Below are 15,197 nucleotides of genomic sequence, written 5' to 3'. Positions count from 1 at the left end.
TACCACTATACCCTGCTCAACCACTATACCCTGCTCTACCACTATACCCTGCTCTACCACTATACCCTGCTGCCTGCTCTACCACTATACCCTGCTCTACCGCTATACCCTGCTGCCTGCTCTACCGCTATACCCTGCTGCCTGCTCTACCATTATACCCTGCTGCCTGCTCTACCCCTATACCCTGCTGCCTGCTCTACCCCTATACCCTGCTGCCTGCTCTACCGCTATACCCTGCTGCCTGCTCTACCACTATACCCTGCTCTACCACTATACCCTGCTGCCTGCTCTACCGCTATACCCTGCTCTACCGCTATACCCTGCTCTACCCCTATACCCTGCTCTACCCCTATACCCTGCTCTACCACTATACCCTGCTCTACCACTATACCCTGCTCTACCACTATACCCTGCTCTACCACTATACCCTGCTCTACCACTATACCCTGCTGCCTGCTCTACCACTATACCCTGCTCTACCGCTATACCCTGCTGCCTGCTCTACCACTATATCCTGCTGCCTGCTCTACCCCTATACCCTGCTCTACCACTATACCCTGCTCTACCCCTATACCCTGCTCTACCCCTATACCCTGCTCTACCACTATACCCTGCTCTACCACTATACCCTGCTCTACCCCTATACCCTGCTCTACCACTATACCCTGCTGCCTGCTCTACCACTATACCCTGCTCTACCGCTATACCCTGCTCTACCCCTATACCCTGCTCTACCACTATACCCTGCTCTACCACTATACCCTGCTCTACCACTATACCCTGCTCTACCACTATACCCTGCTGCCTGCTCTACCACTATACCCTGCTCTACCACTATACCATGCTGCCTGCTCTACCGCTATACCCTGCTGCCTGCTCTACCCCTATACCCTGCTCTACCACTATACCCTGCTCTACCACTATACCCTGCTGCCTGCTCTACCCCTATACCCTGCTGCCTGCTCTACCACTATACCCTGCTGCCTGCTCTACCGCTATACCCTGCTGCCTGCTCTACCACTATACCCTGCTCTACCACTATACCCTGCTCTACCACTATACCCTGCTCTACCCCTATACCCTGCTGCCTGCTCTACCCCTATACCCTGCTGCCTGCTCTACCGCTATACCCTGCTCTACCCCTATACCCTGCTGCCTGCTCTACCACTATACCCTGCTCTACCACTATACCCTGCTCTACCACTATACCCTGCTCTACCCCTATACCCTGCTGCCTGCTCTACCCCTATACCCTGCTGCCTGCTCTACCGCTATACCCTGCTGCCTGCTCTACCGCTATACCCTGCTGCCTGCTCTACCGCTATACCCTGCTCTACCACTATACCCTGCTGCCTGCTCTACCCCTATACCCTGCTCTACCACTATACCCTGCTCTACCACTATACCCTGCTCTACCACTATACCCTGCTCTACCCCTATACCCTGCTGCCTGCTCTACCACTATACCCTGCTGCCTGCTCTACCACTATACCCTGCTGCCTGCTCTACCACTATATCCTGCTGCCTGCTCTACCGCTATATCCTGCTGCCTGCTCTACCGCTATACCCTGCTGCCTGCTCTACCACTATATCCTGCTGCCTGCTCTACCGCTATACCCTGCTGCCTGCTCTACCCCTATACCCTGCTGCCTGCTCTACCGCTATACCCTGCTGGCTGCTCTACCGCTATACCCTGCTCTACCACTATACCCTGCTCTACCACTATACCCTGCTCTACCACTATACCCTGCTCTACCACTATACCCTGCTCTACCCCTATACCCTGCTCTACCCCTATACCCTGCTCTACCACTATACCCTGCTGCCTGCTCTACCACTATACCCTGCTCTACCGCTATACCCTGCTCTACCCCTATACCCTGCTCTACCACTATACCCTGCTCTACCACTATACCCTGCTCTACCACTATACCCTGCTCTACCACTATACCCTGCTCTACCACTATACCCTGCTGCCTGCTCTACCACTATACCCTGCTCTACCACTATACCCTGCTGCCTGCTCTACCGCTATACCCTGCTGCCTGCTCTACCCCTATACCCTGCTCTACCACTATACCCTGCTCTACCACTATACCCTGCTGCCTGCTCTACCCCTATACCCTGCTGCCTGCTCTACCACTATACCCTGCTGCCTGCTCTACCGCTATACCCTGCTGCCTGCTCTACCACTATACCCTGCTCTACCACTATACCCTGCTCTACCACTATACCCTGCTCTACCCCTATACCCTGCTGCCTGCTCTACCCCTATACCCTGCTGCCTGCTCTACCGCTATACCCTGCTCTACCCCTATACCCTGCTGCCTGCTCTACCACTATACCCTGCTCTACCACTATACCCTGCTCTACCACTATACCCTGCTCTACCACTATACCCTGCTCTACCCCTATACCCTGCTGCCTGCTCTACCCCTATACCCTGCTGCCTGCTCTACCGCTATACCCTGCTGCCTGCTCTACCGCTATACCCTGCTGCCTGCTCTACCGCTATACCCTGCTCTACCACTATACCCTGCTGCCTGCTCTACCCCTATACCCTGCTCTACCACTATACCCTGCTCTACCACTATACCCTGCTCTACCACTATACCCTGCTCTACCCCTATACCCTGCTGCCTGCTCTACCACTTTACCCTGCTGCCTGCTCTACCACTATACCCTGCTGCCTGCTCTACCACTATATCCTGCTGCCTGCTCTACCACTATATCCTGCTGCCTGCTCTACCGCTATACCCTGCTGCCTGCTCTACCACTATATCCTGCTGCCTGCTCTACCGCTATACCCTGCTGCCTGCTCTACCCCTATACCCTGCTGCCTGCTCTACCACTATACCCTGCTGCCTGCTCTACCGCTATACCCTGCTCTACCACTATACCCTGCTCTACCACTATACCCTGCTCTACCACTATACCCTGCTCTACCACTATACCCTGCTCTACCACTATACCCTGCTCTACCACTATACCCTGCTCTACCCCTATACCCTGCTGCCTGCTCTACCACTATACCCTGCTCTACCGCTATACCCTGCTGCCTGCTCTACCGCTATACCCTGCTGCCTGCTCTACCACTATATCCTGCTGCCTGCTCTACCACTATACCCTGCTGCCTGCTCTACCACTATATCCTGCTGCCTGCTCTACCCCTATACCCTGCTGCCTGCTCTACCCCTATACCCTGCTGCCTGCTCTACCACTATACCCTGCTGCCTGCTCTACCACTATATCCTGCTGCCTGCTCTACCCCTATACCCTGCTGCCTGCTCTACCACTATACCCTGCTGCCTGCTCTACCGCTATACCCTGCTGCCTGCTCTACCACTATATCCTGCTGCCTGCTCTACCGCTATACCCTGCTGCCTGCTCTACCGCTATACCCTGCTGCCTGCTCTACCACTATATCCTGCTGCCTGCTCTACCACTATACCCTGCTGCCTGCTCTACCACTATACCCTGCTGCCTGCTCTACCACTATACCCTGCTCTACCACTATACCCTGCTGCCTGCTCTACCGCTATACCCTGCTGCCTGCTCTACCACTATATCCTGCTGCCTGCTCTACCACTATACCCTGCTCTACCGCTATACCCTGCTGCCTGCTCTACCACTATATCCTGCTGCCTGCTCTACCGCTATACCCTGCTGCCTGCTCTACCGCTATACCCTGCTCTACCACTATATCCTGCTCTACCACTATACCCTGCTCTACCACTATACCCTGCTCTACCACTATACCCTGCTCTACCACTATACCCTGCTCTACCACTATACCCTGCTCTACCACTATACCCTGCTCTACCACTATACCCTGCTCTACCACTATATCCTGCTGCCTGCTCTACCCCTATACCCTGCTGCCTGCTCTACCCCTATACCCTGCTGCCTGCTCTACCACTATACCCTGCTGCCTGCTCTACCACTATACCCTGCTGCCTGCTCTACCACTATACCCTGCTCTACCGCTATACCCTGCTCTACCCCTATACCCTGCTCTACCCCTATACCCTGCTCTACCACTATACCCTGCTCTACCACTATACCCTGCTCTACCACTATACCCTGCTCTACCACTATACCCTGCTGCCTGCTCTACCACTATACCCTGCTCTACCACTATACCCTGCTGCCTGCTCTACCGCTATACCCTGCTGCCTGCTCTACCCCTATACCCTGCTCTACCACTATACCCTGCTCTACCACTATACCCTGCTGCCTGCTCTACCCCTATACCCTGCTGCCTGCTCTACCACTATACCCTGCTGCCTGCTCTACCGCTATACCCTGCTGCCTGCTCTACCACTATACCCTGCTCTACCACTATACCCTGCTCTACCACTATACCCTGCTCTACCCCTATACCCTGCTGCCTGCTCTACCCCTATACCCTGCTGCCTGCTCTACCGCTATACCCTGCTCTACCCCTATACCCTGCTGCCTGCTCTACCACTATACCCTGCTCTACCACTATACCCTGCTCTACCACTATACCCTGCTCTACCCCTATACCCTGCTGCCTGCTCTACCCCTATACCCTGCTGCCTGCTCTACCGCTATACCCTGCTGCCTGCTCTACCGCTATACCCTGCTGCCTGCTCTACCGCTATACCCTGCTCTACCACTATACCCTGCTGCCTGCTCTACCCCTATACCCTGCTCTACCACTATACCCTGCTCTACCACTATACCCTGCTCTACCACTATACCCTGCTCTACCCCTATACCCTGCTGCCTGCTCTACCACTTTACCCTGCTGCCTGCTCTACCACTATACCCTGCTGCCTGCTCTACCACTATATCCTGCTGCCTGCTCTACCACTATATCCTGCTGCCTGCTCTACCGCTATACCCTGCTGCCTGCTCTACCACTATATCCTGCTGCCTGCTCTACCGCTATACCCTGCTCTACCCCTATACCCTGCTGCCTGCTCTACCACTATACCCTGCTGCCTGCTCTACCGCTATACCCTGCTCTACCACTATACCCTGCTCTACCACTATACCCTGCTCTACCACTATACCCTGCTCTACCACTATACCCTGCTCTACCACTATACCCTGCTCTACCACTATACCCTGCTCTACCACTATACCCTGCTCTACCCCTATACCCTGCTGCCTGCTCTACCACTATACCCTGCTCTACCGCTATACCCTGCTGCCTGCTCTACCGCTATACCCTGCTGCCTGCTCTACCACTATATCCTGCTGCCTGCTCTACCACTATACCCTGCTGCCTGCTCTACCACTATATCCTGCTGCCTGCTCTACCCCTATACCCTGCTGCCTGCTCTACCCCTATACCCTGCTGCCTGCTCTACCACTATACCCTGCTGCCTGCTCTACCCCTATACCCTGCTCTACCACTATACCCTGCTCTACCACTATACCCTGCTCTACCACTATACCCTGCTCTACCCCTATACCCTGCTGCCTGCTCTACCACTATACCCTGCTGCCTGCTCTACCACTATACCCTGCTGCCTGCTCTACCACTATATCCTGCTGCCTGCTCTACCGCTATATCCTGCTGCCTGCTCTACCGCTATACCCTGCTGCCTGCTCTACCACTATATCCTGCTGCCTGCTCTACCGCTATACCCTGCTGCCTGCTCTACCCCTATACCCTGCTGCCTGCTCTACCGCTATACCCTGCTGGCTGCTCTACCGCTATACCCTGCTCTACCACTATACCCTGCTCTACCACTATACCCTGCTCTACCACTATACCCTGCTCTACCACTATACCCTGCTCTACCACTATACCCTGCTCTACCCCTATACCCTGCTCTACCCCTATACCCTGCTCTACCACTATACCCTGCTGCCTGCTCTACCACTATACCCTGCTCTACCGCTATACCCTGCTCTACCCCTATACCCTGCTCTACCACTATACCCTGCTCTACCACTATACCCTGCTCTACCACTATACCCTGCTGCCTGCTCTACCACTATACCCTGCTCTACCACTATACCCTGCTGCCTGCTCTACCGCTATACCCTGCTGCCTGCTCTACCCCTATACCCTGCTCTACCACTATACCCTGCTCTACCACTATACCCTGCTGCCTGCTCTACCCCTATACCCTGCTGCCTGCTCTACCACTATACCCTGCTGCCTGCTCTACCGCTATACCCTGCTGCCTGCTCTACCACTATACCCTGCTCTACCACTATACCCTGCTCTACCACTATACCCTGCTCTACCCCTATACCCTGCTGCCTGCTCTACCCCTATACCCTGCTGCCTGCTCTACCGCTATACCCTGCTCTACCCCTATACCCTGCTGCCTGCTCTACCACTATACCCTGCTCTACCACTATACCCTGCTCTACCACTATACCCTGCTCTACCACTATACCCTGCTCTACCCCTATACCCTGCTGCCTGCTCTACCCCTATACCCTGCTGCCTGCTCTACCGCTATACCCTGCTGCCTGCTCTACCGCTATACCCTGCTGCCTGCTCTACCGCTATACCCTGCTCTACCACTATACCCTGCTGCCTGCTCTACCCCTATACCCTGCTCTACCACTATACCCTGCTCTACCACTATACCCTGCTCTACCACTATACCCTGCTCTACCCCTATACCCTGCTGCCTGCTCTACCACTTTACCCTGCTGCCTGCTCTACCACTATACCCTGCTGCCTGCTCTACCACTATATCCTGCTGCCTGCTCTACCACTATATCCTGCTGCCTGCTCTACCGCTATACCCTGCTGCCTGCTCTACCACTATATCCTGCTGCCTGCTCTACCGCTATACCCTGCTGCCTGCTCTACCCCTATACCCTGCTGCCTGCTCTACCACTATACCCTGCTGCCTGCTCTACCGCTATACCCTGCTCTACCACTATACCCTGCTCTACCACTATACCCTGCTCTACCACTATACCCTGCTCTACCACTATACCCTGCTCTACCACTATACCCTGCTCTACCACTATACCCTGCTCTACCCCTATACCCTGCTGCCTGCTCTACCACTATACCCTGCTCTACCGCTATACCCTGCTGCCTGCTCTACCGCTATACCCTGCTGCCTGCTCTACCACTATATCCTGCTGCCTGCTCTACCACTATACCCTGCTGCCTGCTCTACCACTATATCCTGCTGCCTGCTCTACCCCTATACCCTGCTGCCTGCTCTACCACTATACCCTGCTGCCTGCTCTACCACTATATCCTGCTGCCTGCTCTACCCCTATACCCTGCTGCCTGCTCTACCACTATACCCTGCTGCCTGCTCTACCGCTATACCCTGCTGCCTGCTCTACCACTATATCCTGCTGCCTGCTCTACCGCTATACCCTGCTGCCTGCTCTACCGCTATACCCTGCTGCCTGCTCTACCACTATATCCTGCTGCCTGCTCTACCACTATACCCTGCTGCCTGCTCTACCACTATACCCTGCTGCCTGCTCTACCACTATACCCTGCTGCCTGCTCTACCACTATACCCTGCTCTACCACTATACCCTGCTGCCTGCTCTACCGCTATACCCTGCTGCCTGCTCTACCACTATATCCTGCTGCCTGCTCTACCACTATACCCTGCTCTACCACTATACCCTGCTCTACCGCTATACCCTGCTGCCTGCTCTACCACTATATCCTGCTGCCTGCTCTACCGCTATACCCTGCTGCCTGCTCTACCGCTATACCCTGCTCTACCACTATATCCTGCTCTACCACTATACCCTGCTCTACCACTATACCCTGCTCTACCACTATACCCTGCTCTACCACTATACCCTGCTCTACCACTATACCCTGCTCTACAACTATACCCTGCTCTACCACTATATCCTGCTGCCTGCTCTACCCCTATACCCTGCTGCCTGCTCTACCCCTATACCCTGCTGCCTGCTCTACCACTATACCCTGCTGCCTGCTCTACCACTATACCCTGCTGCCTGCTCTACCACTATACCCTGCTCTACCGCTATACCCTGCTCTACCCCTATACCCTGCTCTACCCCTATACCCTGCTCTACCACTATACCCTGCTCTACCACTATACCCTGCTCTACCACTATACCCTGCTCTACCACTATACCCTGCTGCCTGCTCTACCACTATACCCTGCTGCCTGCTCTACCGCTATACCCTGCTGCCTGCTCTACCCCTATACCCTGCTCTACCACTATACCCTGCTCTACCACTATACCCTGCTGCCTGCTCTACCCCTATACCCTGCTGCCTGCTCTACCACTATACCCTGCTGCCTGCTCTACCGCTATACCCTGCTGCCTGCTCTACCACTATACCCTGCTCTACCACTATACCCTGCTCTACCACTATACCCTGCTCTACCCCTATACCCTGCTGCCTGCTCTACCCCTATACCCTGCTGCCTGCTCTACCGCTATACCCTGCTCTACCCCTATACCCTGCTGCCTGCTCTACCACTATACCCTGCTCTACCACTATACCCTGCTCTACCACTATACCCTGCTCTACCCCTATACCCTGCTGCCTGCTCTACCCCTATACCCTGCTGCCTGCTCTACCGCTATACCCTGCTGCCTGCTCTACCGCTATACCCTGCTGCCTGCTCTACCGCTATACCCTGCTGCCTGCTCTACCCCTATACCCTGCTCTACCACTATACCCTGCTCTACCACTATACCCTGCTCTACCACTATACCCTGCTCTACCCCTATACCCTGCTGCCTGCTCTACCACTTTACCCTGCTGCCTGCTCTACCACTATACCCTGCTGCCTGCTCTACCACTATATCCTGCTGCCTGCTCTACCACTATATCCTGCTGCCTGCTCTACCGCTATACCCTGCTGCCTGCTCTACCACTATATCCTGCTGCCTGCTCTACCGCTATACCCTGCTGCCTGCTCTACCCCTATACCCTGCTGCCTGCTCTACCACTATACCCTGCTGCCTGCTCTACCGCTATACCCTGCTCTACCACTATACCCTGCTCTACCACTATACCCTGCTCTACCACTATACCCTGCTCTACCACTATACCCTGCTCTACCACTATACCCTGCTCTACCACTATACCCTGCTCTACCACTATACCCTGCTCTACCCCTATACCCTGCTGCCTGCTCTACCACTATACCCTGCTCTACCGCTATACCCTGCTGCCTGCTCTACCGCTATACCCTGCTGCCTGCTCTACCACTATATCCTGCTGCCTGCTCTACCACTATACCCTGCTGCCTGCTCTACCACTATATCCTGCTGCCTGCTCTACCCCTATACCCTGCTGCCTGCTCTACCCCTATACCCTGCTGCCTGCTCTACCACTATACCCTGCTGCCTGCTCTACCACTATATCCTGCTGCCTGCTCTACCCCTATACCCTGCTGCCTGCTCTACCACTATACCCTGCTGCCTGCTCTACCGCTATACCCTGCTGCCTGCTCTACCACTATATCCTGCTGCCTGCTCTACCGCTATACCCTGCTGCCTGCTCTACCACTATACCCTGCTGCCTGCTCTACCACTATATCCTGCTGCCTGCTCTACCACTATACCCTGCTGCCTGCTCTACCACTATACCCTGCTGCCTGCTCTACCACTATACCCTGCTCTACCACTATACCCTGCTGCCTGCTCTACCGCTATACCCTGCTGCCTGCTCTACCACTATATCCTGCTGCCTGCTCTACCACTATACCCTGCTCTACCGCTATACCCTGCTGCCTGCTCTACCACTATATCCTGCTGCCTGATCTACCGCTATACCCTGCTGCCTGCTCTACCGCTATACCCTGCTCTACCACTATATCCTGCTCTACCACTATACCCTGCTCTACCACTATACCCTGCTCTACCACTATACCCTGCTCTACCACTATACCCTGCTCTACCACTATACCCTGCTCTACCACTATACCCTGCTCTACCACTATACCCTGCTCTACCACTATATCCTGCTGCCTGCTCTACCCCTATACCCTGCTGCCTGCTCTACCCCTATACCCTGCTGCCTGCTCTACCACTATACCCTGCTGCCTGCTCTACCACTATACCCTGCTGCCTGCTCTACCACTATATCCTGCTGCCTGCTCTACCACTATATCCTGCTGCCTGCTCTACCACTATATCCTGCTGCCTGCTCTACCACTATATCCTGCTGCCTGCTCTACCACTATATCCTGCTGCCTGCTCTACCACTATATCCTGCTGCCTGCTCTACCACTATATCCTGCTGCCTGCTCTACCACTATATCCTGCTGCCTGCTCTACCACTATATCCTGCTGCCTGCTCTACCCCTATACCCTGCTGCCTGCTCTACCACTATATCCTGCTGCCTGCTCTACCCCTATACCCTGCTGCCTGCTCTACCACTCAGTACGGTTCCAATTACTGATCTTTTCAAACCCTTCAGCAAATCTTTCTCTTTTGTGGAAAAAAAAAAAAATCAAGGTCTAATCATTTTGTAAATGAAAGCAGAAACATCAGCGGAGGTTTAATTAAAAACCAAACGCCACGGGCTGAGAGGAGCAGAGAGCCGGGCTGAGAGGAGCAGAGAGCCGGGCTGAGAGGAGCAGAGAGCCGGGCTGAGAGGAGCAGAGAGCCGGGCTGAGAGGAGCAGAGAGCCGGGCTGAGAGGAGCAGAGAGCCGGGCTGAGAGGAGCCACACACGGTTTCTACCGGCACCACGCGCGCGCTTTCTACCGGCACCACGCGCGCGCTTTCTACCGGCACCACGCGCGCGCTTTCTACCGGCACCACGCGCGCGCTTTCTACCGGCACCACGCGCGCGCTTTCTACCGGCACCACGCGCGCGCTTTCTACCGGCACCACGCGCGCGCTTTCTACCGGCACCACGCGCGCGCTTTCTACCGGCACCACGCGCGCGCTTTCTACCGGCACCACGCGCGCGCTTTCTACCGGCACCACGCGCGCGCTTTCTACCGGCACCACGCGCGCGCTTTCTACCGGCACCACGCGCGCGCTTTCTACCGGCACCACGCGCGCGCTTTCTACCGGCACCACGCGCGCGCTTTCTACCGGCACCACGCGCGCGCTTTCTACCGGCACCACGCGCGCGCTTTCTACCGGCACCACGCGCGCGCTTTCTACCGGCACCACGCGCGCGCTTTCTACCGGCACCACGCGCGCGCTTTCTACCGGCACCACGCGCGCGCTTTCTACCGGCACCACACACGGTATCTACCGGCACCACACGCGCTTTCTACCGGCACCACACGCTTTCTACCGGCACCACACACGCTTTCTACCGGCACCACACGGTTTCTACCGGCACCACACACACGCTTTCTACCGGCACCACACGCGCTTTCTACCGGCACCACACGGTTTCTACCGGCACCACACACACGCTTTCTACCGGCACCACACACGCTTTCTACCGGCACCACACACGCGCTTTCTACCGGCACCACACACGCGCTTTCTACCGGCACCACACACGCTTTCTACCGGCACCACACACGCTTTCTACCGGCACCACACGCGCTTTCTACCGGCACCACACGGTATCTACCGGCACCACACACGCTTTCTACCGGCACCACACGGTTTCTACCGGCACCACACACACGCTTTCTACCGGCACCACACGCGCTTTCTACCGGCACCACACACGCTTTCTACCGGCACCACACGCGCTTTCTACCGGCACCACACGCTTTCTACCGGCACCACACACTTAGGGGGTAGGCTGTAGGGTCTAGGGGTTAGGCTGTAGGGGTTAGGGGGTAGGCTGTAGGGTCTAGGGGTTAGGCTGTAGGGTCTAGGGGTTAGGCTGTAGGGTCTAGGGGTTAGGCTGTAGGGTCTAGGGGTTAGGCTGTAGGGTCTAGGGGTTAGGCTGTAGGGTCTAGGGGTTAGGCTGTAGGGTCTAGGGGTTAGGCTGTAGGGTCTAGGGGTTAGGCTGTAGGGTCTAGGGGTTAGGCTGTAGGGTCTAGGGGTTAGGCTGTAGGGTCTAGGGGTTAGGCTGTAGGGTCTAGGGGTTAGGCTGTAGGGTCTAGGGGTTAGGCTGTAGGGCCTAGGGGTTAGGCTGTAGGGCCTAGGGGTTAGGCTGTAGGGCCTAGGGGTTAGGCTGTAGGGCCTAGGGGTTAGGCTGTAGGGCCTAGGGGTTAGGCTGTAGGGCCTAGGGGTTAGGCTGTAGGGTCTAGGGGTTAGGCTGTAGGGTCTAGGGGTTAGGCTGTAGGGTCTAGGGGTTAGGCTGTAGGGTCTAGGGGTTAGGCTGTAGGGTCTAGGGGTTAGGCTGTAGGGTCTAGGGGTTAGGCTGTAGGGTCTAGGGGTTAGGCTGTAGGGCCTAGGGGTTAGGCTGTAGGGCCTAGGGGTTAGGCTGTAGGGTCTAGGGGTTAGGCTGTAGGGAGTAGGGGTTAGGCTGTAGGGCCTAGGGGTTAGGCTGTAGGGTCTAGGGGTTAGGCTGTAGGGTCTAGGGGTTAGGCTGTAGGGTCTAGGGGTTAGGCTGTAGGGCCTAGGGGTTAGGCTGTAGGGTCTAGGGGTTAGGCTGTAGGGTCTAGGGGTTAGGCTGTAGGGTCTAGGGGTTAGGCTGTAGGGTCTAGGGGTTAGGCTGTAGGGTCTAGGGGTTAGGCTGTAGGGTCTAGGGGTTAGGCTGTAGGGTCTAGGGGTTAGGCTGTAGGGTCTAGGGGTTAGGCTGTAGGGTCTAGGGGTTAGGCTGTAGGGAGTAGGGGTTAGGCTGTAGGGGTTAGGGGGTAGGCTGTAGGGTCTAGGGGTTAGGCTGTAGGGTCTAGGGGTTAGGCTGTAGGGAGTAGGGGTTAGGCTGTAGGGGTTAGGCTGTAGGGAGTAGGGGTTAGGCTGTAGGGGTTAGGGGGTAGGCTGTAGGGAGTAGGGGTTAGGCTGTAGGGTCTAGGGGTTAGGCTGTAGGGGTTAGGCTGTAGGGTCTAGGGGTTAGGCTGTAGGGTCTAGGGGTTAGGCTGTAGGGGTTAGGGGGTAGGCTGTAGGGTCTAGGGGTTAGGCTGTAGGGGTTAGGGGGTAGGCTGTAGGGTCTAGGGGTTAGGCTGTAGGGTCTAGGGGTTAGGCTGTAGGGTCTAGGGGTTAGGCTGTAGGGTCTAGGGGTTAGGCTGTAGGGTCTAGGGGTTAGGCTGTAGGGTCTAGGGGTTAGGCTGTAGGGTCTAGGGGTTAGGCTGTAGGGTCTAGGGGTTAGGCTGTAGGGTCTAGGGGTTAGGCTGTAGGGTCTAGGGGTTAGGCTGTAGGGAGTAGGGGTTAGGCTGTAGGGGTTAGGGGGTAGGCTGTAGGGAGTAGGGGTTAGGCTGTAGGGTCTAGGGGTTAGGGGGTAGGCTGTAGGGTCTAGGGGTTAGGCTGTAGGGTCTAGGGGTTAGGCTGTAGGGAGTAGGGGTTAGGCTGTAGGGGTTAGGGGGTAGGGAGTAGGGGTTAGGCTGTAGGGTCTAGGGGTTAGGCTGTAGGGGTTAGGGGGTAGGCTGTAGGGTCTAGGGGTTAGGCTGTAGGGTCTAGGGGTTAGGCTGTAGGGGTTAGGAGGTAGGCTGTAGGGTCTAGGGGTTAGGCTGTAGGGGTTAGGGGGTAGGCTGTAGGGTCTAGGGGTTAGGCTGTAGGGTCTAGGGGTTAGGCTGTAGGGTCTAGGGGTTAGGCTGTAGGGTCTAGGGGTTAGGCTGTAGGGTCTAGGGGTTAGGCTGTAGGGTCTAGGGGTTAGGCTGTAGGGTCTAGGGGTTAGGCTGTAGGGTCTAGGGGTTAGGCTGTAGGGTCTAGGGGTTAGGCTGTAGGGTCTAGGGGTTAGGCTGTAGGGTCTAGGGGTTAGGCTGTAGGGTCTAGGGGTTAGGCTGTAGGGTCTAGGGGTTAGGCTGTAGGGTCTAGGGGTTAGGCTGTAGGGTCTAGGGGTTAGGCTGTAGGGTCTAGGGGTTAGGCTGTAGGGGTTAGGCTGTAGGGGTTAGGCTGTAGGGGTTAGGGGGTAGGCTGTAGGGTCTAGGGGTTAGGCTGTAGGGTCTAGGGGTTAGGCTGTAGGGTCTAGGGGTTAGGCTGTAGGGTCTAGGGGTTAGGCTGTAGGGTCTAGGGGTTAGGCTGTAGGGTCTAGGGGTTAGGCTGTAGGGTCTAGGGGTTAGGCTGTAGGGTCTAGGGGTTAGGCTGTAGGGTCTAGGGGTTAGGCTGTAGGGTCTAGGGGTTAGGCTGTAGGGTCTAGGGGTTAGGCTGTAGGGTCTAGGGGTTAGGCTGTAGGGTCTAGGGGTTAGGCTGTAGGGCCTAGGGGTTAGGCTGTAGGGCCTAGGGGTTAGGCTGTAGGGTCTAGGGGTTAGGCTGTAGGGTCTAGGGGTTAGGCTGTAGGGTCTAGGGGTTAGGCTGTAGGGCCTAGGGGTTAGGCTGTAGGGCCTAGGGGTTAGGCTGTAGGGCCTAGGGGTTAGGCTGTAGGGCCTAGGGGTTAGGCTGTAGGGCCTAGGGGTTAGGCTGTAGGGCCTAGGGGTTAGGCTGTAGGGAGTAGGGGTTAGGCTGTAGGGTCTAGGGGTTAGGCTGTAGGGGTTAGGCTGTAGGGGTTAGGGGGTAGGCTGTAGGGGTTAGGGGGTAGGCGGTAGGAGTTATGGGGTAGGGTGTAGGGGATGGGGGGTAGGGGTTAGGCTGTAGGGGTTAGGGGTAGGGGTTAGGCTGTAGGGGTTAGGCTGTAGGGGTTAGGGCAGTATAGTACCTTTGTAGGGAGACTGTTTCTCTTCCTCTTTGGCTCGGCCAGCCAGCTCCAGGAAATCTTCAATCAGGTCCAGAGAGATCAGAGACTGACTGAACACCAGACTGATGAGGGGATAGAAAGACACGTCAACATCACTGGACTGTCGTGGTAACCGGACATTTTAAAAACACGGAAACCTTCTGAAGCATTTCATTCAAGCACTTCTGGTCTGTTCCAGAGCTCTCTTACACTTTGTCCTCCACCTCCTCGGCCATACGGAGGATCTCAAACAGCAGCACCATCTTCCCAGAATGCTCCAGGATCTCAGAGTCGGCCTCCGTAACAAACTCTTTGTGCCAGTCGGGACTCCTGGTGCCAGGGCTGGAGGCTGGACGCACTGGGCAGAGCAGAGGACAAGGGTTAGAGGTCAGGGCTGGAGGCTGGACGCACTGGGCAGAGCAGAGGACAAGGGTTAGAGGTCAGGGCTGGAGGCTGGACGCACTGGGCAGAGCAGAGGACAAGGGTTAGAGGTCAGGGCTGGAGGCTGGACGCACTGGGGAGGGCAGAGGACAAGGGTTAGAGGTCAGGGCTG

At 56.3% G+C, this 15,197-nt stretch overlaps 1 protein-coding gene across 7 annotated transcripts in view; it reads right to left on the bottom strand.

The window, feature by feature from the left end:
• Nucleotides 1–15,197, bottom strand: part of LOC129858558 (transcriptional regulator ATRX-like) — a 153,118-nt gene that overhangs the window by 52,462 nt on the left and 85,459 nt on the right. For all 7 annotated transcript variants that reach the window (XM_055927881.1, XM_055927884.1, XM_055927882.1 and 4 more), the window contains 2 exons: nucleotides 14,855–15,002; nucleotides 14,627–14,727 (listed from right to left, as the gene is read on the bottom strand). In XM_055927881.1, the coding sequence (XP_055783856.1) occupies nucleotides 14,627–14,727; nucleotides 14,855–15,002 (249 nt within the window). The remainder of the gene's footprint in view (nucleotides 1–14,626; nucleotides 14,728–14,854; nucleotides 15,003–15,197) is intronic.

The sequence above is a fragment of the Salvelinus fontinalis genome, chromosome 6, assembly GCF_029448725.1.
Source record: "Salvelinus fontinalis isolate EN_2023a chromosome 6, ASM2944872v1, whole genome shotgun sequence".
Lineage (NCBI taxonomy): Eukaryota > Metazoa > Chordata > Actinopteri > Salmoniformes > Salmonidae > Salvelinus > Salvelinus fontinalis.
Note: the sequence above shows the minus strand (reverse complement) of the source record. Positions and strands in the feature narration are given on the sequence as shown.